This window comes from Aquarana catesbeiana, linkage group LG05 (genome assembly GCF_042186555.1).
Source record: "Aquarana catesbeiana isolate 2022-GZ linkage group LG05, ASM4218655v1, whole genome shotgun sequence".
In the NCBI taxonomy this organism is placed as follows: Eukaryota; Metazoa; Chordata; class Amphibia; order Anura; family Ranidae; genus Aquarana; species Aquarana catesbeiana.
Window position 1 is genome coordinate 251557218 of NC_133328.1, and position 26306 is coordinate 251583523.

Here is a 26306-nt window from a genome sequence, read left to right on the forward strand (position 1 = left end):
TATTAAAACCTTTGGTCCGCAACTGCTTTACCACCTCGGTGCCACATCCTCACCCTGTACAGGTTGAGAACCATGAGGAGTATGAAGTACAGTCCATTGTTGACTCCCGTAGGTTCCGTGGGCGCGTACAGTACCTGGTGCATTGGAAAGGGTACAGTCTGGAGGAACGCTCTTGGGTCTCATCCTCGGATGTACATGCTCCTTGTCCTCCTCCGTGATTTCCATAGACGTTTTCCCCTCAAGCCTGGTGGTCTTCCGAGGGGGAGGGGTCGTTGAGGAGGGGGTATTGTCAGGGCTGGGCTCAGCCCTTCCTTCTCTGAGCTGGCTGCTCAGCTGTCGGCTAATTGCCAGCTCTCATCTCTCCACAGTTACTCAGCTGTTGATATCCTGCTCCTCAGTCCTGCCTACTTAAGCCGTCCAGCCCAGAGGATCTCTGCCTTTGCCTTGGTCAACATCACAGAGACTATCTCCCGCGTTCCTGTTTAAAGACTTGCTTGGCTGAAACCCCTTCTGGCTCCAGATCCTGCTTGCTGTTTCACTACACTGATCCCTGACCTTCTGGGTTGGCTGACTATCCGTTCCGGTTACCAAACTATTGGCTATGCTTTGACTACGTTTGTTCTATTTACTTTTATTATTAAACAAGTGTGATTTAACTGTACTTCTATCTCGGTCTGATTTAATGGTTTCTGACAATATAACCCCTCCCATACAGGAAGTACTTCAGTTTTGTAGCAAGCACTGAATCCTCAAAAAGAGGGGAGGGATCTCTGTGTCCCATGATGTACTCAAAGAAAAGGATTTTACAGGTAAGTATGATGAAAAAATCCTATTTTCTTTTTCATACATCATGGAACACAGAGTTAGGCCAAGATTTATTACCTGCTGGAACGTCCTAGAGCAATAGCCTTGAGGGGAGGGAGACACTCTGCCAAAACAACAGGCATCAGATCTTACACGGCAGCCCAAAGTACACTGCGGCCGAAAGCAGAATCCTCGGCTGCTCGAACATCCACTTGATGAAATTTTGTGAACGTATGCACTGAAGACCAGGTAGCAGCCTTACAAATCTGAGCCACAGATACCTGATGGCGAAAAGCCCAGGGGGTTCCTACACCCCTGGTAGAATGAGCTCTCACCCCAAAGGGAGGAGCTTTACGTTTCAGACCATACGCCTGAATGACCAATTGGCGGACACAATTGGCAATGGAAGCTGCCTGGTAAAACAAAAAAGGAGTCTGATCCTTGGATCTCCACAGATCTAGACAAATAAACCGTGACTACCCGGACAACGTCCAAAGAATGCAGTCGTCTCTCTTCCGCTGAACGAGGCTGAGAGAAAAAAGAAAAGGCAAAATAATGTCCTTATTTAAATAAAGGTTGACACCACTTTTGGCAAAAAGGATGGAACAGGTCGTAACACGACCCTGTCACGGTGAATGATTAAGCCTGGTTCCCTGCACGAAAGGGCAGCCAACTCTGACACCCTTCTAGCCGTGGTGATGGCCATCAGGAAGGCTAGTTTTGCATGACAGCAAGTCTAATGGAATTTCCTTGATAGGTTCAAATGGTTGTTTCTGTAACACAGACAGCACCAAGCTCAAGTCCCAAGGACACATAGGTGACCTAATGGGGAGAAGCAAACAAGTTGCCACCTGCATAAAGGTTCGAACCAGTGAATGGGAGGCTAAAGGCCTCCCGCCAAAGGTGGTTCTGGCCAGCTCAGTAGATTGCTTTAAGAAAGGCCAGGATATTTTCCTAAATGTACATAATATAACTGGGTACTAACATTTATAGGTAACGTTGATCAAGGGAAAATCCGATTGCCTCTTGGGGGATCAGCAAGGAATTTTTTCCCCTGCTGTAGCAAATTGGAGCATGCTCTGCTGGGTTTTTTAGCCTTCCTCTGGAACAACTGTGGGTATAGAATTGGGTATATTGGATTGTACGATATTTTTTATTTTATTTTTTTTTTTATGGTTGAACTGGATGGACTTGTGTCTTTTTTCAACCTGACTAACTAGAACTATGTAAAGGCCTTTGGAAGAATACTGACAGGGGCGAAATCTGACCTCTGTACTCAAAGCCAATCTGATTTCCACAGCAGACAATAGAAAAGAGAATTCGCCAAATTAAGTGTTTCTGAGGATGCCATTTTCTGACTTCACACGAAGCAATATAAGTCTTCCAGACCTTATGATAGATCTTCCTAGGGACAGCTTTTATAGCATTCACTAGTGTAGACACCACTGGTCCTGAGATGCCACAATCCTTTAACACCCTGGGTTCAATAGCCATGCCATCAAATTTAGAGACTGTAAATTGGGGTGCAATATAGGACCTTGAGACAGTAGATCAGGGCAATGTGGAAGCGTCCATGGCCCGTCTATTGCCAGTCTCACAATCTCCGGGAACCAGGGCCTTCTGGGCCAGGCTGGTGCCACCAGAATGACTGGAACCCCCTCTCTCAGAATCCTGCGCAACAAATATGGAAGGAGAGGGATCGGAGGGAAAGCATAAACCAGGGAGTACTGGCTCCATGGAACTACCAGAGCATCTGCTCCAATTGCCAGAAGATCTTGTTAGAGACACAAACTGCTGTAGCTTGTTGTTGAACCCAGGTCGACCTCTGGCCATCCCAAACGTTTGCAAATTTCCTTGAACACCCCTGGGTGTAGGGACCATTCCCCCAGGCAGATCTGCTGGCAGCTGAGATAATCTGCCATCTAGTTCTCTACTCCCAGGATATGGACTGCTGATAGAATCGGCACATGTCTCTCTGCCCAGACTAGTATGTGGTTCAAGAGACAAGGAAGGAGGCGCCTCAGTGTAGACGTTTCTAAAAATTTAACGATACATAAGGTTATCAACTTACATTTAAGTGGTAAGTATGAGCATGTGGGTCCCAACAAGGGTGAGTCCTGGTGATGATGATCCTGCTTTCCTCAGTCCTTCACGCAAGGGCGCTGTCTGCACAGAAATCCACGGCTGTAGAGGAAAAGCCGGCCATCCTCTAGGGTCGCTCCCCAGCTTGAGAGACTGGCATCTGTAGTCAGTACTCTACAAGTTACCGGGAGGAAGGATTTTCCCTTTCGCAGGTTCTGATCCTGCAACCACCAGTTTAGGCTTAAGCTTGCCCGAGGAGATAAGAACATTGGATAGAGGGCTTGCCCTCTTTTGTTCCAAGCCAACAAGATGTCTTGTTGTAAATGCCTGGAATGGAACTGGGCATAGGGCACTGCCTCGAAGGAGGACACCATCCTCCCTAGAAGACTTATAAAGAGCCAAATGAAGGGTTGTCTGGTGCCCCTTATCTGACGCACTTGATCCTTCAGGGCACAGACCCTTACGGGTGGCAAAAATACCCCTGCTTGGACGGTATTTCACAGATCAGACCTAAATACTTTAGACTCTGAGCTGGTTTCAAGGCTGATTTTTTTGGCATTTATGATCCAGCCTAAGCTTTCCAAATACCGCACTGTGCTCTGTTCTAGAGCCTGTAATGAGTGATCTCTGAGCAGGAGGTCGTCCAGATACCAGAGCATCTAGATCCCTTGGGCCCTTAAAAGACCCAGTACTGGTGCTAGGACCTTTGTGTACACCTGTGGAGCTGTAGCAAGTCCGAAGGGTAGAGCCACAAACTGAAAATAACATTCCTCTACTGCAAATCGTAGGAACCTCTGATGAGGCTGAAAGATAGGTACATGTAAATACGCATCTTTCATATGGATGGAGGCTAGAAAGTCTCCCATCTGGAGTCAGGCTACTACTGAGCGGACAGACTGCATCTGAAAGGACTTTATCAGTAGATACCGGTTCAGGGACCTTAGGTCCAAAATGGGCCTCATGTCTCCATTTGGCTTTTGAACCATAAACAGGTTCAAGTAAAACCCGTGCCCCTTTTGGATACAGGAACCTCTACAATCACTCCTTGACACACTAAATGATATAGTGCCTGAAGCAATAAGTCTCTTGGATCCGAGGGAACGCTGGATCTTAGAAACCTCTGAGGGGGAACCCCCCCACAACTCCAGCTTGTAACCACGTGATATAGTTGAGGTGACCCACTCGTCCTGAACTATTGTTCTCCAAATGTCCGTAAAGTGCAGCAGCCTTCTCCCCACGCAATAGAGTGGGGGCGTCCCGTCAAAAGGAGGGCTTGGTTCTGGGTTTAGAAGAGTTTTGGACCCAGGGCTTTTTCTGGCCTTGCGGCTTGCCACTGGCTCTAGCTCCCTGTTGGTGGCGGAACTGCCTTGGTGCTGAGACATTTGAGGAAGCAGTCCCTGAGGTTCTAAATGCGGGACACCTGGTGCTTTTCTTCACAGGAAGTAGAGAACTCTTCCCTCCGGAAATATTTTGGATAGATTTGTGCCCAATGATCACCAAATAAGTGTTCCCCATGAAAGGGGAAACCTGCCAACAACTTTTTACAAGGAAGCTTGGCTGACCAGTTCTTAAGCCACAAAAGTCTGCGCATATGTACAGACAAGAGAGCCAAACGAGAAACCTGCTGTATTGAATCCTTTAAGGCGTCAACAGCAAAACACAGAGCTCGAGGAATATCGGTCTTATTTTCAGCCACATCATCCTACCGGTCCTGACCTGATCCTTTACAAACTGGCAGATACCAACTGCTGCAACAGCTGGCTGAATAGCTGAACTGGTCAAAGAATAGGAAGCCTTTAATAATGACTCCAATTTATTGACACTGTCTGTTCCAACAGAGGGTGTAAGGGGAAAGCCTGTATGGCCTGAAGAGGCCTCAGGGATCCCAAAGAGGACCAGGGGAGCTCAGTAACCTCTGCAAGAGGCAACTTAAAGGCAGAATTGAACCATTTCGGTAAAAGTCAGGATCAAAAGCCTCTGCGACTGAGAGGCAGACAACTGGATATCTTCTTGTCCAGATTGCTTGGAAGTAGAGTCATCCGCCAGGCCCTCCACAGAATCCTGAGCTTTTAGCCCTTCCCCATCCTCAACCCATTCCAGCTCCAAACTAGGAGGGTCCCGGGAGGGGGATCTGTCACACTTCTAGCCACCCTGCGGGATGGAGGCAATTGTGCCCACAATCCTGTGCTCTAACCGTCTAGGGCCGAGGACAGTTCATCCTTGGTGATAAAGGGTGAAGCAGCAGCGTTGACTGTAGGCACAATACCAGATAGGCACAGCGGCTTGGATTGCCTGGAAGTCTCTGGTCCTTCAGGGGATACAACACTAGGGATATGAATAGGTTCATCAGCAACTACTGACAACATAGGTGTGCCCTTCCCTGTAGTGTTAGTCCAGCTCCTCTTTTTAAGCAATTGATGTTTTTGTGTGACTACTATTATTGAACATTGGTAATCCACTTTCAACTACTGTGATTTAGGATCCTTGTATTATATTAGAGGGGGTGTGGTCACCTACCTCAAGCCCCACTGTAGGGGGGTAGCGCCACTCTTCATCTTGTTTTTTGTGTTTTGACCTTAGAGATTACTCAGATTTTACTGGTTCAGAGCCTGCTCTGTGTCCCACAGCTGCCTTCTGGAAGCACCACATGCTTGGCATACACAGATTAAATAAGCTGGATGTGCGCTGGAACGTTCTGTGCATACGTGGTCCCGGTGAACGGGCGTGGCTGTTTTTGCAAATTATGCAAATCTTCATACGCCCAGATAAAGGTTACGGTGCATGTGCGGCGAAGCCGCATGCACCATGGCCGCCAAACGAACAAACTGCTGAGCCCAGCGGTGCTCTTGTGAACGCACGTACACCATGGTCAACCAAGGCGAAATGGCACACCGTTGCGCGCAATCATACAGGTAAAAAACAGCCAGATACAAGCGAAAAAAAGGTACACTTTGCAAACACCCACAGCTAGACCAAAACTCCCCCGTATGGTGACCGCACACAGGTGTCCATCCTCTAGCTAGCTTGACTGATTGTTACAATCACTGGGACACCCCACAATAAGTAAATAAAGGGGTTTCATTTACCCGTCCAGGCGCAGGGCAGCTTAGAAACTAAAAGCCCAATTTTCACCCATCACGGCGGGTTCCTGTCCCTTGAGGACCTTCAAGGACTGGGTACCCTTTTCATGTTTAGGGTCCACTCCCTTGGACATGTATAGCACCCTGCAGGAATGCCTTAGCGCTGTGGTGTCCAAAATTGCACTTCGCAGGGTCCAGCTCCCAGAGGCCGCATTACAGGAAAAACCTCGCAGGATCTTGAGTTTTCTTGGGTGAGGCTCGGGTACCATTTATCTAAGCATATAGAGCCTGTGTCAAATGGATCAATCAATCCCTTGATTCATTTAAGTACCGTTTGTGGGACTAGACCCGGAGCTCAGAGAGCTCAAACAACCGTGCCATCCACCTTGCAAACACTGGTAAAAAACTGAAGTTTTTCCTGTATGGGAGGGGTTATATAGGGGATCACTTCCTGTCTAAAGACCTTTGGTCTTCCAGTGTCCATTCACCTGGAGATGAAGCATAACCCAGCAGGTAATGAATATTAACCCATGATATATGAAATAGAAAGGACTAGTTAGCCGCCCGTCATTTTTTTTTTCCTCATACCTTAACGCACCAGTGAAGGGTAAGCAGTACTTGTCCCCACCTCTGCCTCAGTGCAGTTTCTGGCCTCTTTCAGCACGAAATTCCAGCGCTCGGGCTGTTAAATGTGCTAAATAGCCCGGGAGCCCCTTCTGTGGAACCTTGATGGGGCCCCTGCAGCGTTTCCTCTTTAGGAACAAAATCTGCCGTTAAAAATTGGTGACTACAGCACTTGTGGAATATGGGGGCCAGCTATGCTTTCTTTCTACTTCTTGGCCCTTGTGCCATACAGGGTCGCCTTTACCTATGTCTCCCTTTAGATCTCTCACTTCCTTTGCCATTTGTTTTTCTCTCTCCTCCAGCAGTGGCTCATTTCCATTCACATTACCCTGCCCAGTGGGGTCTCTGTTCCTTGCTGCCCGTGGTCGCCTAGCTCTATATTTCTAGGCCAAGGGTGCACTCAGTGACGTCAGTGCGCAAACTTGCGCATGCGTGCTGGCCGGCAACCCGGGCGCCATTTTAGCTGAGGGCATATTGTACTTAAATGTCATTAGTGCAGGAAAACGTACTAAAAGATTTTCTCTCTCTCCTGGGACAGTTTAATGGCCTCAATAGGTATTAGTGGGTGGACTATGATAGGACCCTTGACCATGGTTCCAGCCCGTCTCTCTTTTCTGCTCCCTCCTGCACAGTCACACGTCCTCTGGTGCCCCCTGCTGCAGGTATGGCACGTGTATGTGTGTAATATATATATACACATACATACATACACACAGTGGGGATGGAAAGTATTTAGACCCCCTTAAATTTGTCACTCTGTTATATTGCAGCCATTTGCTAAAATAATTTAAGATAATTTTTTTCCTCAATAAGGTACACACAGCACCCCATATTGACAGAAAAACACAGAATTGTTGACATTTTTGCAGATTTATTAAAAATGAAAAACTGAAATATCACATGGTCCTAAGTATTCAGACCCTTTGCTGTGAAACTCATATAACTCATGTGCTGTCCATTTCTTCAGATCATCCTTGAGATGGTTCTACACCTTCATTTGAGTCCAGCTGTGTTTATACTGATTGGACTTGATTAAGGAAAGCCACACACCTGTCTATATAAGACCTTACAGCCCACAGTGCATGTCAGAGCAAATGAGAATCATGAGGTCAAAGGAACTGCCTGAAGAGCTCAAGAGACAGAATTGTGGCAAGGCACAGATCTGGCCAAGGTTACAAAAACATTTCTGCTGCACTTAAGGTTCCTAAGAGCACAGTGGCCTCCGTAATCCTTAAATGGAAGACGTTTGGGATGTACAGAACCCTTCCTAGAGCTGGCCGTCTGCAAACTGAGCTATCGGGGGAGAAGAGCCTTGGTGAGAGAGGTAAAGAAGAACCCAAAGACCACTGTGGCTGAGCTCCAGAGATGCATTCGGGAGATGGGAGAAAGTTGTAGAAAGTCAACCATTACTGCAGCCCTCCACCAGTCGGAGTTTTATGGCAGAGTGGCCCGACAGAAGCCTCTCCTCAGTGCAAGACACATGAAAGCCCACAAGGAGTTTGCTAAAAAAAAAATACCTGAAGAACTCCAAGATGGTGAGAAATAAGATTCTCTGGTCTGATGAGACTAAGATAGAACTTTTTGGCCTTAATTCCAAGCGGTATGTGTGGAGAAAACCAGACCCTGCTCATCACCTGTCCAATACAGTCCCAACAGTGAAGCATGGTGGTGGCAGTATCATGCTGTGGGGGTGTTTTTCAGCTGCAGGGACAGGACGACTGGTTGCAATCGAGGGAAAGATGAATGCGGCCTAGTACAGGGATATCCTGGACAAAAACCTCCTCCGGAGAGCTCAGGACCTCGGACTGGGCCGAAGGTTTACCTTCCAACAAGACAATGACCCTAAGCACACAGCTAAAATAATGAAGGAGTGGATTCACAACAACTCCGTGACTGTTCTTGAATGGCCCAGACAGAGCCCTGACTTAAACCCAATTGTGCATCTCTAGAGAGACCTAAAGATGGCTGTCCACCAGCGTTTATCATCCAACCTGACAGAACTGGAGAGGATCTGCAAGGAGGAATGGCAGAGGATCCCCAAAATCCAGGTGTGCAAAACTTGTTGCATCTTTCCCAAAAAAGACTCATGGCTGTATTAGATCAAAAGGGTGCTTCTACTAAATACTGAGCAAAGGGTCTGAATACTTAGGACCATGTGATATTTCAGTTTTTTTTTTTTTTTTAATAAATCTGCAAAAATGTAAACAATTCTGTGTTTTTCTGTCAATATGGGGTGCTGTGTGTACATTAATGGAAAAAAAAATTAACTTAAAGTACAACCCTCACATTTTTGTAAATATTTTATTATATCTTTTCATGTGACAACACTGAAGAAATGACACTTTGCTACAAAGTAAAGTAGTGAGCGTACAGCTTGTATAAGTGTACATTTGCTGTCCTGTTGGCACTCATGGTTCCCTCAATGAACTGTAGCTCCCCAGTGCCGGCAGCACTCATGCAGCCCCAGGCCATGACACTCCTACCACCATGCTTGACTGTAGGCAAGATACACTTGTACTCCTCACCTGGTTGCCGCCACACACGCTTGACACCATCTGAACCAAGTTTATCTTGGTCTCATCAGATCACAGGACATGGTTCCAGTAATCCATGTCCTTAGTCTGCTCGTCATCAGCAAACTGTTTGCGGGCTTTCTTGAGCATCATCTTTAGAAGAGGCTTCCTTCTGGGACAACCTCTGGATATGACGTTGAGCACGTGCACTCAACTTCTTTGGCTGACCATGGCGAGGCCTGTTCTGAGTGGAACATGTCCTGTTAAACCGCTGTATGGTCTTGGCCAGCGTGCTGCAGCTCAATTTCAGGGTCTTGGCAATCTTCTCATAGCCTAGGCCAGTGATGGCCAACCTTGGCACCCCAAATGTTGGGGAACTACATTTCCCATGATGCATTATGGGAAATGTAGTTTCAAGCATCTGGGGTGCCAAGGTTCGCCATCACAGGCCTAGGCCATCTTTATGCAGAGCTACAATTCTTTTTTTCAGATCCTCAGAGTTCTTCGCCATGAGGTGCCATGTTGAACTTACAGTGACCAGTAAGAGAGTGATTACACCAAATTTAAACACACCTGCTGCCCATTCACATCTGAGATCTTTTAACACTAACGGGTCACATGACACCAGGGAGGGAAAATGGCCAATTGGGCCCAATTTGGACATTTTCACTTAGGGGTGTACTCACTTTTGTTGCCAGCGGTTTAGACATTAATGGCTATGTGACAGCAAATTTACACTGTTATACAAGCTGTACACTCACTAATTTACATTGTAGCAAAGTGTCATTTCTTCAGTGTTGTCACATAAAAAGACATAATAAGATATTTACAAAAATGTGAGGGGTGTACTCACTTTTGTGAGCTACTGTATATATGTATACGTGTAAATACATATATAGATGTTTTAATTTTCTTTTAAATAAATAAAAAAAAAAAAAAAAAAAAAAAAAAAAGGAAAGGGGAATCCTTTTCTCTTCTAACTACTTCTCCTCCTGTCGCTTTTTCAGCTCTCCTCATCTCAGCTGACCATCCTATTTCTCCAGATCATGAGTCAGTCACCGCCCATACAAAGGCCCTCAACACCTAGGGTGGGGACCACTGTATCGGTAAGTTTTCAGGAAAAGAGTGCCCTCTCATGCGGATTGCTTTGTTTGCTTCAGCCCACGCTCTCAAAGATCAGAGCCAGGGAAAGGCGGACGTTCTTCAGAGGAGCATAGCTCGGATGCCGCCCCCACTCAAGAGATAAGTTTCAAGGAAGATGTCTTAGCTTCTCTTCCCCAGAGCCAGTGCCCCAGCAAGAGTCCTGCAGGGCCTGTGGCGCAGAGTGCCTATGCCCTAGAGGCTGGTGAGTAAAGACTGCCTGGAGGCGTTTGCAGCTAACAAGTAACGCCAAATGTCTATTATTTATAAGGGTGGCACAAGATTCTGTTTTGAATTCACTTTAAAATTACCCCGGCCAGGCAGCCTGCAGTTCTGCTACCCTGGCAAGGGGGGCAGCCTGCAGATAATAGTAGCACATCTTCACCAGAGGAAGACCCGGAGCTGCTTGGCTTCAGTTTTTCCTTTGCGAAACTGTGTATCCAGGCAGTCATGCTGGCCATTACATCGGTCAAAAGACAGTCATATTTACCCTTTCAAAATGGCAATCCCTTTTCCATTTAGGGAAGAGATTTAAACCGAGGAATGGCAAAAGTCTGGAGAGGGTTTTTCCTTCAATACAAGTTTTATGCTTGGCAGAAACCGGATATAGCATCGCTGAAATCCATGCCTACAGTAAAGGCGGCAGTAGTCCGATAACGAGGCGGCCAAGAGGGGCCTGCTATCTGGCAGTGGCCCTTACCTTGGTGACTAGTGGTTTAGGTTTCTGGTCCCAGGATACAGACACAGCAGTTAGGGAGGAAATCCATAAGGCTGATATTTGGGCCCTAGCCAAGATGAATGTGTCGGCAAACTTTACTGCAGAAGCGGCAATAGTCTCAACCAGGTACCTGGCCAAGACAATTCTATACTAGGTCACGGCTAGGGAGGCCCTATGGTTGAGACACTGGGCTACGTCTTACTTCCTAGAAACAAAATTGGTGCAAGTCACTTTATGGCACAAGATCTCTGTTTGGTAGGAAACTGGAGACAGCCATATCGGAAGTGACAGGAGGTAAGTCTGATCTGCTCCCATAACACCGGAAGCAAAAAGCAAAAGAAATGTTTCTCCTGGCAGGTTCCGCTCCTCTAGGGGCAACCTTTCACAAGGCCCATGAATCAAAATCCTTGGGTATACCGCAGGTACCTACTAGCCCTTTTGACGCATGCCTAGACTCTTAAGGTAAGAGCCAGAGGGCACGCTTCATCGGTTTCTCAACAGCATGCTGTACAGATCCTTGGAGAAAAGTATTAGGCACTCATGGTCACTTCGGGATATTCCTCACTGTTCCTCCTCCAGACCACTTCACCCACAGAGCTGCCAAATCCACCGCAACAGCGGATGGGCTGCTACAATATTTAGACACTTCAGACTCAGGGGGTCGTCCTCCTGGTCCCATTCACAGGAGAGATTGCAGGACTTCCACCCAACCCTGTTTGTAGTTTGTAGGGGACAGTGGTTAGCGTCCTGTTTCAGATTGTAAGAGGTCAAACCTTGTTGACCCTCTTGGAGATCTTTAAAAGTGAGTCCATTTAAACAGTACAACCAGATGGCTGGATGCTATTGCTGGATCATCAGCAAGGATGCCTATCCTTACATCCCAAATTTATGCTTTTCCTTTTCTTTCCAAAATCAGTACGTTTGGCGATCAGTTATACGCATCTCCACTTTAACAGCCTACCTTTTGGCATAAAAATATCTCTGAGAATGTTCACAAGGGTCTCAGTGCCGTGTCAGCTCCACTCAGAGAGCAGGGTCTCCGGGTTTGCCACTACCTGGACGTCATTCTTCTTCTATCCAGAGGACTGGAAAAATTGTCGCACCAAGAGGTCCTCATATATACCCCCAGGATATGGCTGGGTTATCAGATGTGCCCAGAAATTACCAGTCTTCTGGGCACAACGTTGTCATGCATACCGATGATTCCTTGGGCATATGGGCACCAGCGCCAGTTTCAACTAGAATTTTTTAGGGCAAGAGAGGAAACAGGATCTAGAACAGTTAATAACATTGTCACTCAGTATGAGTAGCGGTCCATGGTGATGGAAAGACCTTGAGGAAGTTAGGGCCCATTAGAACCCTTAGACTGGATCACTGTTACGAATCATGTTGGCCAGACAGCTTGGAAGGCGCACTGCGAGGGACTGTCGGTCAAGGCAAGTGGAGATTCTCAGCCAAGGAGGGTAGTCTCGAAAGAGCTGGAAGCTGCAATCTAGCCTATATATTTTTCCCCCAACAGCTCTCAAAATGAGATTCCTCTTGAGGCTGTCAAGGGTGAATACGGTTGCCATGGACATTACTCCATACTGGCCATGAAGGCCTCGGTTTTCCCTGGCCATTTACTTCAGGATACAGAAGGCAGTTCCCCTCCACACATATGCAGACCGGGGCTGCAAGCAGGGTGCTAAAAGGGCAGGCTGGGAAACTCAGGTTGCTCCAGAGCGATCTCTACTTTGTTGAGTGCTAGAAGGCACTCCACTTACAACATCTATGCCTAAATCTGGAACAAGTTTGCGTTTTCTCCGTAGAGCGAGGCATTGATCCTACTGCTCCTCCTGTGATAGTTGTTCTATACTTCCTCTAGGCCGGATGGGACATGAGCCTTAGTCTATCATCACTGAGCTTGCAAGTGTCGGCTATATTGGCCATAACAAATTTAAATGGGCCAAGAATCCTTCGGTTTGCATGACTTTTGAAGGCAGTTGTGAGGATTCGGTTATCAAGGAAAAGAGTCTTTCCCAGTGAGATCTATTGGTGTTGCCGGATCTCATGTCAGTTCAACCATTTGCTTTGCTCCAACAGAGCAGTGTTTGGTTCAGGCCATTACCTACAAGGGAGTTTCTATTGCAAGAACCTTAAGCAGAAGGTTGTCTAAGATTCAAGCTCTTGCAGCTTAAAAAACAAAAAAAAAAAACATTGTTTTCTTTCCAGAAAGAATAAAGTTGTCTTGTAGATCATCTTATATAGAGGGCTGTTGCTATCTTTGATACAACAGACATCTGGGCATTACCTAATTTTCCGGAACATCACACAGGAAAGTCACACGAATTGGACGTTTTCAGAACTGTAAAGTACCTTTTCACAATTGCTCCTTTCAGGTCATCTATTAAGCATATTGGCGGTCCAGCTAGAAATCAAGAAAAAGAGGTTACTGCCTGGACTCTAGCAGGCTTGTATATGCATATAGGGCGAGGGGTTGTGAGCTTCGGTCAGCGGCGGCACACTCTACCAGGGCGGTTGCAGCCACATAGGCAGCCCAGAGCCCGGGAGCATCTATGGTATCCATCTGTAGAGAGGTATCATAGTCATCCCAGCATACCTGCTCAATCATTACGGTGTAGACCCGGGAGCCTTGTTATCAGTGGACTTTGGAGGAAGGACTATTCAGTCTTCTGTCCCATCCTAATTAAAAGATTGATTTGGCAAGTAGAACCCACCCTGTCAGCTAGTTATTTATCACTAGTATGCTGCCATGTTGAAATCAGGAAAACTGAAAATTGTACCAAATACTTACCATAATTTTCATTTCCTGACGCCAAACCATGGCAGAATACGGACCCACCCTGTACATTTTGGTATGTAGCTTGTTACAAATAATGGGGGGAGGGGGGCGGCTAATTAGTCCCTTTTATGCTATTCACTGGTCCTGAGGGAGTGGTGAAGAGGCGGAGCTCTATCACTAATATGCTACCATGGTTTTCCTGACGGAAAGGAAAATTACGGTAAGAATTTGATACAATTTTCCATTTTATGGGGAGTAAAAAAGAAATCCTAATTTCTATTTCATTCATTGGAGGGCACAACTTTGTTTAGATCATCACTGAGACCAGAGTAGTGTCACAATGGGGCAGGCAAATATATAGGATAGAAAAATTTTAAAATTATACAGTCCAGTAAAACTGCTCACTGTAAAACCTTACAGCCAACACTGGAATCAGCATTTGCTGTCTCATCCAGCTTGTAAAATTTGGTGAATATATGAACTGACAAACAAGTGACTGAGTTAGAAAACTGTGATATGGATGCCCGGGAGCATGCCGTTACAGGAAACAGTCGTTCTCAGCGCTTGAAGGCATATGCTCGTATAATGGTTTGCCAAATCCAGCACAAGTTTATAGCAGTTGATGCTGCAAGGCCCTTACATGGGCCCTCTACAACGAAGAACAGCAATTCTGTCCTATAAAACACAGTCATGGCATACAGTTACAACACACTCGTGTCTTAATTACATCAGAGAAGTGTAGGGGCACTTCCTTAGAGTGGACTGCTTCGGGACACAGTAATGGAAGCACAATGTCCTTATTAAAGCGGAGTTTCGCGAAAAAAAATTTTTTTTAGATGTCAGCAGCTGCAAATACTGCAGCTGCTGACATTTAAAATAAGGACACTTACCTGTCCCGGGGTCCAGCGATGTCGGCACCCGAAACCGAACCATCCCTCGGTCCTCGGGTGCTGCCGCTGCCATTCTCACTGAAGGAATCAGGAAGTGAAGCGTTGCGGCTTCACTGCCCGGTTCCCTACTGCGCATGCGCGAGTCGCGCTGCGCCTCTATACTGGTCCCCGTTGTGTTGTGGGAACTGTGTATTTCCCACAACACAACGGGGGGTGGGCGGGGAGTTTGCGGCTAGCTGCGGCTAGCTATACCCGGAAGTGGGTGCAGATACCTGTATTATATAGGTATCTGCACCCCCCTCCCCCCTGAAAGGTGCCAATTGTGACACCGGAGGGGGGGGGGGGAATCCGATGAGCGGAAGTGGAACTCCGCTTTAAGGTGGCTCACACAACTTTCAGAAAAAAAAAGTCTTGAGGCAAAAACAACTTTATCTTCATGAAGAACAACATAGCCAGTCCTACATTATGCATGCCAAAGTTATGTCCATTAGAACAGCAGCTTTCTGGGAAGCTGTCAGCAGAATTACCTTTCTGCTGTTCTCAAAGTGTTTTACCCAAAACCGAGAATACTAGATTAAGGTCCCAAGGTGACAACGGTGGCCTTACAGGAGGAGGGGCAATATGCGTAACACCTTGAATGAAAGTGTGGACAAGTGTAGATGCCTGGGGATATTGGAACAAAATGACCAATGCTGACACCTGACCATTAATTGGGTCCAAGGCTAGTGGCTTCTCCACACCATACTAGAAAAGGCCAGGACAGAGGCCCATGAAAGAAAAACAAGGGCATACCCATAAAGACTTATACAACGCAAAATACTCCCTCCACGTTTAGGTGCATCTCAAAAACACAGAGTGATATATTTCAAGCATTTCTTTCTTTTAATTTTGATGATTATGGCTTAAAGCTAGTGAAAACCCAAAATTCAGTATCTTAGGAAATTAGAATGTTACAAAATACCAATAAAAAAAAGGATCTTTAATACAGAAAATTGACAGTTACTTACCGATAACTGTTTTTCTAGGATATCTTCCAGGAGGGCACACCTGAGAGATGAGAGGCTCCTCCCTACAGGAAACACAATCAATCGACAGCTGTTTTAAGTCCCCACCCTTCCCCTTGATCCTCAGTTTGTAGAGAAGTAACTCCTGAACCTGGTTCACAAGGGAAATCATTCCTCATAGGTACTCACCTTCTAGTGTTCTACCATTTTCCCTCCTCCAACGGGCGGGAAGTAGGCCTGCCGTCCTGGAAGATATCCTAGAAAAACAGTTATCGGTAAGTAACTGTCAATTTTCTCTAGTCATCTTCCAGGACGGCACACCTGAGAGGATAATCAAGTACCTCAGGCCTACCTTAGGGTGGGACCACTGCAAGACCCTCTTGGCGAACCTTGGTTCTGCAGTGAGTTTTACCTCCACTCCATATGCTTGATGAAGGTATTATAGCTGGATCATGCAGCTGGTCTGCATGTCTACTCTACCGATGTCCCTGCCTTCTCTGCTTCGGATGCAGGACCTAGGTGGAGAGGGCTCTTAAAGATGGAATCAGAAAACATGTTAAACTTGTAGGTTATCAATGTTGCCTGTCTCACACATCTAACAACCCTGGCCTATTGTGCCTGTAGGTGCTACTTAGAACCCTTAAAGGTTAATCAGAGACCTGTGTTGTAAGACAAGGACACTAATTGATCACTAAGAGGGCCTGTCTAACACTACCCTGTTCAGGGAATTAAAACTGCAAAAAAAGGTGGGCCCCTAACAGACAACCTTTTTTGTTCATTTTTATCTTTACATCAGCCAAGACTAAAGGGAAGCCTACTTAAGGGTAATAGATTAACCGAGGCTTGATCCCTGGGTTTAAGGCATGCCCACTCTGTGGCTTTACTTACGCCAAAGTGCCTACTTCAGGAGAATAAAGCTCATAGCAGGAGTATAACACTTATACTGCTACATCTAGTTCTGCTAGAAGGGTGAGATGAAGGCCATGCACCGAGCCGTAACCTATTCGGTCGGGTGGACATCTTTATACTTCATCTTCAGGTCATAATACTCCTCTGAACAGAACTTCCCAAGTTCTTACTAAGCAGGGTGATTCTTTATCGCCTTCCTCCAGTGTCCTATAACCCTACTGGGCTTCAACCCTAGGAAATGGTTCCAGCATTCCTGAATGTATGGGGCTGAGGCTTTCTGACATGTGACGTCTGCCGCCAGAACTCCAGGCCCCTCCACGGAAAAGAGGGCTGAAATACAAAAGGTGATACATGCATTATTAATATCACAAATTAAAAAAGATCATAGATTGTGGACCCAGCACAATAGATTTAGACAAAAAGGACACAAGCATAGACAATAATGTGTATCTGAGTGTGGCTAGCTAAACCAACATATCAAATATGGGAGAGACCCAAATCTGAACTTCAATGTAGACAAACAGTCCTCACAGTCTGGTTTTCTGATGTGCAGCCAATCTGTAAAAACATTAAGACACATGCAAACCCTCAGTCTTGGTTCACACTGGGACGACTTGTCAGGCGACCTAGTCACCTGACAAGTAGCGTCCTGTTCTGTGCAATGGAGCCGTTCTAAGGCCCCATTCACACTAGCGCGTTTTTTGATGCATTTTGCATTTTGCAGAAATGCACGGGAATTTTTTAACATGGGTTCCTATGGAACATGTTCACATCAATGCTTTTTTGTATCTCCGCGTTTTTGGAAAAGGTCGGGGACTTTTTCTCATGCAAAATGCAGCGTTTTGCATGTAATGGTTTTCAATGGACAAGCATCAAAAACGCAAGTGCACCTTTTTTGCAGCGTTTTTGGTGCGTTTTTGCCGTTTTTTTTTTTTTTTTTTTTTATTTTTTTTTTTTTTGTAATTTTTTTGTAAGACTAAAAAAAAAAGAAAAAAAAAAAAAAAAAAACGCAAAACGCAAATCGCGGCAAAAACGCGGCAAAAACGCCGCTAAAACGCGGCAAAAACGCGGCTCAAAAACGCGGCAAGCATGAAAAAAAAACCTCCAAAAACGCTCAAAAGCAACATGCATAGGTGTGAATCGAGCCTAAATCGGCGCGATGCAAGTCGCTCCGGCTTAGAAAAAAGGTTCCTGTACGACTTTGGGGGCAACTTGCATTGACTTCCATACAGAAGTAGTTTCGCAAGTCGCCGCTGAGTCGTGTCCTGGGTCGCCTGAGGCAGTCGCGCTGTAAGTCCTGCTGCCTTAGTGTGAACCGACCCTAAATGCTGCGTGTTTCTGAAGTGCAGCTAGCTAGGTCCTAACTGATAGAGATATACATATATATATATATATATATATATATATATATACATATACATACATCCATCCACATAAAGGACGGGAGTCCTGTTTACGGTGGAGTTTTACTGATGTACAGCAAAACAGGGCAATAAATATAAGACAGAAAGACCCAAACTTCTATGTTGCGTATTTCTGATGAACCACCAAATACAGTTATAAGATCAATATGGTACTGGCTAGCTAAACCAACATAACAAGACAATATCTTTTCTGCTATGCAGTTCTGTAGTGCAGTCACATAGAACCAACATGGAAAGAACCCAAGCAACCTGCAGCATTGTGTTTTTCCGAAGTGCAGTAAGGTAAGGGAATCTGAAACAGAAAGCACCAACAAGCTTCAATATTGAGTATTTCTGCTGTGCAGCCACATAAAAACAGACAGCCTTCCTAGCTGCGATCTTTCTGGTGTATTGCAAAGTAAGGCAATAAACTCCATGATGTCTATTCTTGTGTGTAGCAAAACCTCAACCAGAAGGGAAACTTAGGGCTCCCACACCTGTGCGACCCAACCTGCAACTGCAAAAACGCAAGAGAAAAGTCATACACTATGGCTTCCAATGGGAACCAATTGTGTCTGTGCAACTCCAGGTCGCGGCGCCACCAAGCAGACCCTGCTTTCTGGATCCACAGACCTCAAGATTACACAGGTCGCAGGTAACTTGCAATTTTCAGGTTGAACAAGCGAGGGGTCCCCAATGCTGTATCTCCCTGGAGGCGTGCAGCCAACAACCCCCTGCTGTGTATCCTTAAGAAGCAGCAAGGTAGAACAATGAGAAACAGAAAAGACACCCCTCACTGCTGTGCCTTTCTGATATGCAGCCGATAAGGCAGTAAATATAGAACATACAGGACACAAACAATCTTCAATCTTTGTGTATGTCTGATGTGTAGTAATATACCAATACTGAGCAGATACGCCACCATCCTCAATGTGTCTCCCTGCTGAGGCAGTAAAAACAAATCAGAAAAGGACAAGCAACCCCACTGCTGTGTCCCTTCTGATATGCAGCCAATAAGGCAGTAAATGTAAGACATAAAAGGGACAGACAACCTTCAATCTTGTATATATCTGATGTGCAACAATATAACAATCTGAATAGAGATAGCACATCCATATTGAAGGGATTTGGCATGCGACTCAACATGTAAAATCGCATGCCTAAAATCGGCAACCTTTGCCGTTAATAGCACTGTCAGCCTGACGCCACTTTGCGGGGCTGCACCTATTACCAAAAGGCAGTACCAGTACTACCCCTGGCACAGGTTCAATTTGTATTTCCCCACAATTCAGGACCATCAATCTTCACTACTGCCTTTCTAATAAGCAACCAATAAGGCAGTAATACAGGACACAAAAAACCCCAGACAGAACTCAATTTTGAGTATGTCTGATGTGCAGCAATATAACAAATATGAGCAGTCATAAAACTCAATGATGTGCATTTCCGCCATGCGTCACAAGACCAGAAAGTACAGACCACCTTCCCTGTTGTATTTTTCTGATCTGTAGCCAAATAAGGTAGTACCTTTAGGATATAACAGACAACAACAAAGCTTCAGTGCAGTGCATTTCTGATGTACAGCACTATACCCCTTATGAGCAGAGATGTCACAAATCTCAATGTGTATTTCTGCTGTGCCACAAAATATCCCAGCAAGGACAAACCTTCACTACTGAGGTCTACTGGTGAATCCCTTTATGCAATAACCAAACAGAGCAATTTGATCCCTAGGCATAGCCTGGGCTGTAGATACTAACACTTCACCCCCCAGTGAAGGAACAAATTCTAAAAATGGTTAGACACCTTACTATAGTAGCTGTTGTCCTACCTTACCTCCGTAGACTGAGCAAATGCTGGTCAGCTCACACACAGGTGGGGCTGATCAGAAACTAAAGTCTCAATGAGCCCCGCCCTAGAGACCAATTTAGGACAGCCTCTAGAAAAGGTGATCACCAATTTAGCCTGGAGGAAAATAGCCACCTGCAGGCCTTAAACAAGCAATCATGTATCTATCTAGCTCTTGCATATGTTTGCACAGAAAATCCTTAATTAAAGGATATAGGAAGCGATTTATGGTAAATCGCCTTTAGATCTGTCACTGAGTTGACTGCAGCCCAAACCAACAAAAAGGTTTTTCTTACCTCCTGCACTTCAATATAACCACAATGTAAAGGTGGAGTGGGAGGTTGGGGCTTATGGCTTCAGATTCCTAGCAGCTGGGCTAATAGGGCCATATAACCTAGTGCACCTGCTGACCAGGAGAACTTACTCCTGAATCCTTCAACCATTGCACAATCCATAAATTGTTCAGTGGTATACCTGGCCTGTAAGGAACTCTTTGTATCTACCAGGTCCTCCCCCCCTTCTATTCATCCCTACTAATGTCCCACCACCGGACATGTAGGGAGAGTGTTGGAAACCTACTGTTGTGATAACCACAGTGTCTCTGCTGTAAGAGGGAGCTGTGGCTGGTGGTATTAGCAGTAGCTTCTGGGCTATTTTGTTATGCAGACCCCAGGTCCTGCACTGCACCACTTAGTAAATACAGGGGGAAGGGGAAGAAATGCCTTACCTACCTCTTTCCCATCTGAGGTGGTTTAGGCACACTCGCTCCTCTGCACCACTTGTCCACCATACAGCCTCTCTGATGTAAGAGGGAGCTGTAGCTGGTGTTTTTAGCAGAAGCTTCTGGGCTATTTGAATCTAGACCCCAGGGGAGATTATCTCAAATGCCCAGAAACCATCAGGCTGGGATTGGGGATTTTGCAGCTAAATTCCCAAGGTAAAGGAAAGTACTCACCGTTGTAGTCTTCCCCTTTTTCCACAGCCACCGGGCTTGCTTTTCCATCCTTATGGTCCACACGCAAGGAGGATAGCCGCCAAAGTGCCCCCCCCCCCCAACTACTGTCCCCATAGGGAGCTGCAAGGTTAGGCTGTGTCCTGCCAGTCAGTATATACACCTGGGGGGGGGCAATGCCGTACGTTCCTCATTCCATTCTGGAGGTGGTTTAGGCAGACATCCACCGTAGTGAACTGGTGCCTCCTCGAAAGGAGGATGTGGGCGCCTGCTCCTGCTGACTCTCAGCCTTCCCTCCTGGGTAAGAACGCGGGTCGTTCAAGCGGCGCCCTCCCCAGCAGCCCACGCGGGCTACCAGGGGCCCAGGAGTCGGGGGCCCTGGAAAGAACTGACAGTCAGCACCCCTGTCTGAAGGGACGCCCGGACAGGTAAGGGGGGGAGACAGGAAAAAGGCCCCTGAAGTTCTGGGGACACCACTGTACCCAGGGGCCTTCAGCTCTCAGGGGGGCTCTTCCAGTTTCTGCTGCCCCCCCTGAGGAAAGGATAGGGGAACCCCCCAGGAAGGATAATTATATCCTGCCAGACCCAGAGGCCCATCAGGTACTAACCAGGCCCGACCCTGCTTTGCCTCCGAGATCCTATGAGATCGGGCAGGCGGCGCCCTCTTTCACTTTCAGGGTGATGTGGCCGTAGGCCTTCCCCAGGCATTTGGTCCGGCTCCCAGGGGGGGACCACCAGCGCCAGGCTTCGGGTCATTTGAAAAAAACAAACGGTTTCGCTGTGTAGGGAGAAACACAATCAAAAACTGAGGATCAAGGGGAAGGGTGGGGACTTAAAACAGCTGTCGATTGATTGTGTTTCCTGTAGGGAGGAGCCTCTCATCTCTCAGGTGTGCCGTCCTGGAAGATGACTAGAGAAATATTGGCTTACGGAAAAGTATGTCCATGTCAGGGCTCCTTTTGCATGAATTACTGCACCAATGCAGCGTGACATTGAGGCGATCAGCCTGTGGCACTGCTGATGTGGCATGGAAGCCCAGGTTACTTTGATATCGGGATTCAGCTCCCCTGCATAGTTGGGTCTGGGGTCTCTGCTCTTCCTCTTAAAAATACCCCACAGATTCTCTATGGGGTTTAGGTCAGGTGAGTTTGCTGGCCAATCAAGCACAGTGATACCATGATCATTAAACCAGGTATTGGTACTTTTGGCAGTGTGGGCAGGTGCCAAGTCCTGCTGGAAAATAAGATCAGCATCTCCATAAAGCTTGTCAGCAGAGGGAAGCATGAAGTGGTAGAGGGCTGTGCTGACTTTGGACTTGATAAACACAGTGGACCAACACCAGCAGATGACATGGCTCCCCAAATCATCATTGACTGTAGAAACTTCACCCTCAACCTCATGCATTTTCAGGGTACCAAAAATACTCCATTATTATCACTGTCCCAACTCTTGCAGGTCTTTCTATATGTACAAGGAGCTGTGTCTCAACCTCCTCCTTAACACTTGGTGGCCTTTAGCAAATTCCAACAATTAACATTGAATTATGCACACCCATATGAGGCTCCAGCCATAATGCCATAATTCAGTACCATCACACACTCTATCCACAAAGTGTTCTTTCTAACGCGCTGTGAGATCACTTCTCACATACAGACACAACCACCTTTTCATTTAACTCTGTCCCTCTGAAAGAGAATATTCAGGAATATTAATAGCCCACTTGTGTAATATTCAACCATGCCAAATAAATCATAGTTTCCTTCATGCACCAAAGATTCCAATTCTCCTATTTTGCTTGGCAGTCTTCTGGCAAATGCACGCTTTAAACCATTGTTGCATTTTGCAATTCTGTTCTGGATATTTATTTTTGTAGTACAAATAGTACTACAATTGCCAATGGTTCTAACATGGGAAAGTCCATATCAGCTCTCATAGTCCCTTCACACATGCCACCCTCCATTTGTTATCTGATCAATTTTGCTTACCATTTTACTTTTGACAAGTTCTTCAATAGCACTGACAAGTTCAGCTGCACTTGGAGTTTCAGAACTAGTAGGACGTACCAGTAAGCGGGGGCATCTAACAGAAAATGAATAAAAAGCAAATTAAAATGCAAAATGCAAACGCAAGTAAAACATTTTCTAATGCATTTTTGGTTAAAGGTGCAACAACATCTTGTACAATCTATATATGATCCTCCTGAGAAAGTTACGTGATTGGTGACAAAACATGTTGGGCGGGGCTTGGGTGATGTCATCAAGTGGAGATGAACTATGAAGTGGCCTTTTATTAAAGGTATATGTGTGCAGATTGCTGGTAGCCCTGCAAAAACGGTTTTAGAGGTGCTTGACATCCTTGGTGCATAAAGTTTAAGTGCATTTATACATGTAAGTGGAAATGTGTGAAATTGGTTTTAATAAATGTTTTTAAAGTGATAAGGCACTATGGAGTTTTTAGGTTTCTCTTTACTCTGAGAACATGCACCTTTTGGAGTTGGAGGCTGACAAATCCTTTAAGGGGAAACGGGCATGATTTGACCTGTTGCAAAATAAAGATCAAAAAGAGAAGATGAGAGCACATCTGGCGTTTGAGCACAAATCATAGTGGAAAGTGAAGAAAGAAACACCTACAGTGTTTAACTGCACCATAAAGGAGTGGAATAACAAAGACGCATTTTACATTTTTATATTGATTTAAACGCACAGTATAAAGTTACAAAATTATTAAAGACACCCAGAAATATTTTTTTCATTATTTTGAAAGGAGTGGTGCGGCACTGTTTTTCACATATACAGATGTATATTGGTGTTAAAAATGACACTAAGTGATTGCAGCAACTCTGAAGTCATACAGTATATAGGGCACTTAGCTGCACGGGAGTAAAAAGGGTTTGAACATCTTGTACGATACTTAACTTTTTCACTGCCAGGCCCTGTGCTCTATTTTTACACTCAGGTGGCCAGAAACATTTTTGCAATTCTTCCTTTGCTTTTTTATTTTTCACTTATAGCTTTCAACGTTTGGAAAAGACCCCCCAAACCATATATTTTCTTGCACATGACCAGTAGAATAAAAAGAATGTGCTACTGATTTCTTAGGTCCAACGATATTTGCGCAAATGTTTATCAAACAATATTTTTGCTAAAAATCCACCAAAATCATGATTAGCAGATAAATACACAGCAAATTTTACAAAATTCATGCTAAATATAAAAGCTTAACCTGTATTAAGTTAATAAATAGCAAATATTTGTATTTTTTACATTGCACCTTTTTGAAAAAAAAGGTGAAAATCAAACGTACGCAAAAATGTAAATATCCAAATTTCTCTAACAATCTGAAGGTTTTCATTTTTCCCTTACAGCTTTCAGAATTTGTGAAAGACCCCCAAAACCATATGACCTCTAGAATAAAAAGAAGGTGCTTCTGATTTCTTAGACCCGTATTTGCGCAAATGTTTATCAACCAAAAAATACACTAAAACCATTAGTAGCAGATAAAAACACAGCTAATTTGACAACATTCCTGCTAAATCCCTACTAAATTCAAAAGCTTAACCTGTATGGAGTTAATAAATATTTGTAAATTTTAAATTGCGCCTTTTTGCAAAATGATGAAAATCGAACGTACCCAAAATTTTCTCTAAAAATCTGGAGGTTTTCATTTTTCACTTACAGCTTTCAAAATTTGTTAAAGTCCCCCCAAACAATACATTTTCTGAAAGCACATGGCCAGTAGAATAGAAAGAAGGTGCTACTGATTTTTAAGGCAGCGCAATATTTGCGCAATTGTTTATCAAAACAATATTTTTTTCGCTAAAAATACACTAAAATCATTAATAGTGCACATAAACACAACATAACTTACAAAATTCCTGCTAAATTGCTACTAAAGCATCGTTCACATGTGGCATACTAAAGTGTACGCCCATGGAGGGCCATGTTTACCCGCAGAGGGATGCACAGGTGTTCCATGCATCCCCCTACAGGCAGTCCCATTTAAGTCAATTGGGATGCAATGGCTGCACAGGTATAGCTGCCGTTCCCAATCTGACCCCGAACACAGAGGCGGCTCTAGGCTTTGTGAGGCCTTAGGCGAAACTTACACCTGAGACCCCAATCACGCCCATAATGGGAAAAAAAATTCAAGCAATAAAAATGGCTACAAAAAGATGGACAGATCTAGCACATAGTTCATCGGCACCACTTCCAGGGCACCCTACTCACCCATCAGACATATGCAGCCAATAAAACATCTGGGGCCCAGCAAGGTGGCAACCCCTCTAAGAATTTCCCGTGTCTTGGGAGAAGAGAGAGAGAGAGAGAGAGAGAGAGAGAGAGAGAGAGAGGGGAGATAGGGAGAGGGGAGATAGGGAGAGAGAGGGGGGGAGAGAGAAGAGAGAGAGGGGGGAGAGAGAAAGGGGAGAGAGGGGGGAGAGAGAGAGAGAGAGGGGAGAGAGAGGGGGGAGAGAGAGAGAGAGAGGAGGGAGGGGGAGAGAGAGAGGGGGCGAGAGAGGGGGGAGAGAGAGAGAGGGGGGAGAGAGAGGGGGAGAGAGAGAGAGGGGGGAGAGAGAGAGGGGGGAGAGAGAGAGGGGGGAGAGAGAGAGGGGGGAGAGAGAAGGGGGAGAGAGAGAGAGAGGGGGGAGACACAGAGGGGGGGGAGAGAGAGGGGGGAGAGAGAGGAGAGGGAGAGAGAGGGGAGGGGGAGAGAGAGGGGGGGAGAGAGAGAGAGGGGGGAGAGAGAGAGGGGGGAGAGAGAGAGGGGAGAGAGAGAGAGGGGAGAGGGAGATAGGGAGAGAGAAGGGGGGGAGAGAGAGGGGGGAGAGAGAGAGAGAGAGGAGGGAGGGGGAGAGAGAGAGAGGGGGAGAGAGGGGGGGAGAGAGAGAGGGGGGAGAGAGAGAGGGGGGAGAGAGAGAGGGGGGAGAGAGAGAGGGGGGAGGGGAGGGGGGGGGAGAGGGGGGGGGGAGAGGGGGGGGGAGAGGGGGGGGAGAGAGAGGGGGGGGAGAGGGGGGGGAGAGAGAGGGGGGGAGAGAGAGAGAGAGAGAGAGAGAGGAGATAGGGAGAGGGGAAATAGGGAGAGAGAGGGGGGAGAGAGAAGAGAGAGAGGGGGGAGAGAGAAGAGAGAGAGAGGGGAGAGAGGGGGAGAGAGAGAGGGGAGAGAGGGGGGAGAGAGAGAGGGGAGAGAGGGGGGAGAGAGAGAGAGAGGAGGGAGGGGAGAGAGAGAGAGGGGGCGAGAGAGGGGGAGAGAGAGAGGGGGGAGAGAGAGGGGGCGAGAGAGAGGGGGCGAGAGAGAGGGGGGGAGAGAGGGGGGGAGAGAGAGGGGGAGAGAGAAGGGGGAGAGAGAAGGGGGAGAGAGAGAGGGGGGAGAGAGAGAGAAGGGAGGGGGAGAGAGAGAGGGGGAGAGAGAGAGGGGGAGAGAGAGAGGGGGGAGAGAGAGAGGGGGGGGAGAGAGAGGGGGGGGAGAGAGGTGGGGGGAGAGAGGTGGGGGGAGAGAGGGGGGGAGAGAGGTGGGGGGAGAGAGAGGGGAGGAGAGGGGGGGGAGAGAGGGGGGGAGAGAG

At 46.4% G+C, this 26306-nt stretch overlaps 1 protein-coding gene across 1 annotated transcript in view; it reads right to left on the bottom strand.

The window, feature by feature from the left end:
* TRIO (trio Rho guanine nucleotide exchange factor) overlaps positions 1-26306 on the bottom strand; it is a gene marked incomplete in the record, with an annotated part of 1361655 nt that overhangs the window by 326718 nt on the left and 1008631 nt on the right. The window contains 1 exon segment of the mRNA XM_073630705.1: positions 22735-22820. Within this exon segment, the coding sequence (XP_073486806.1) occupies positions 22735-22820 (86 nt within the window).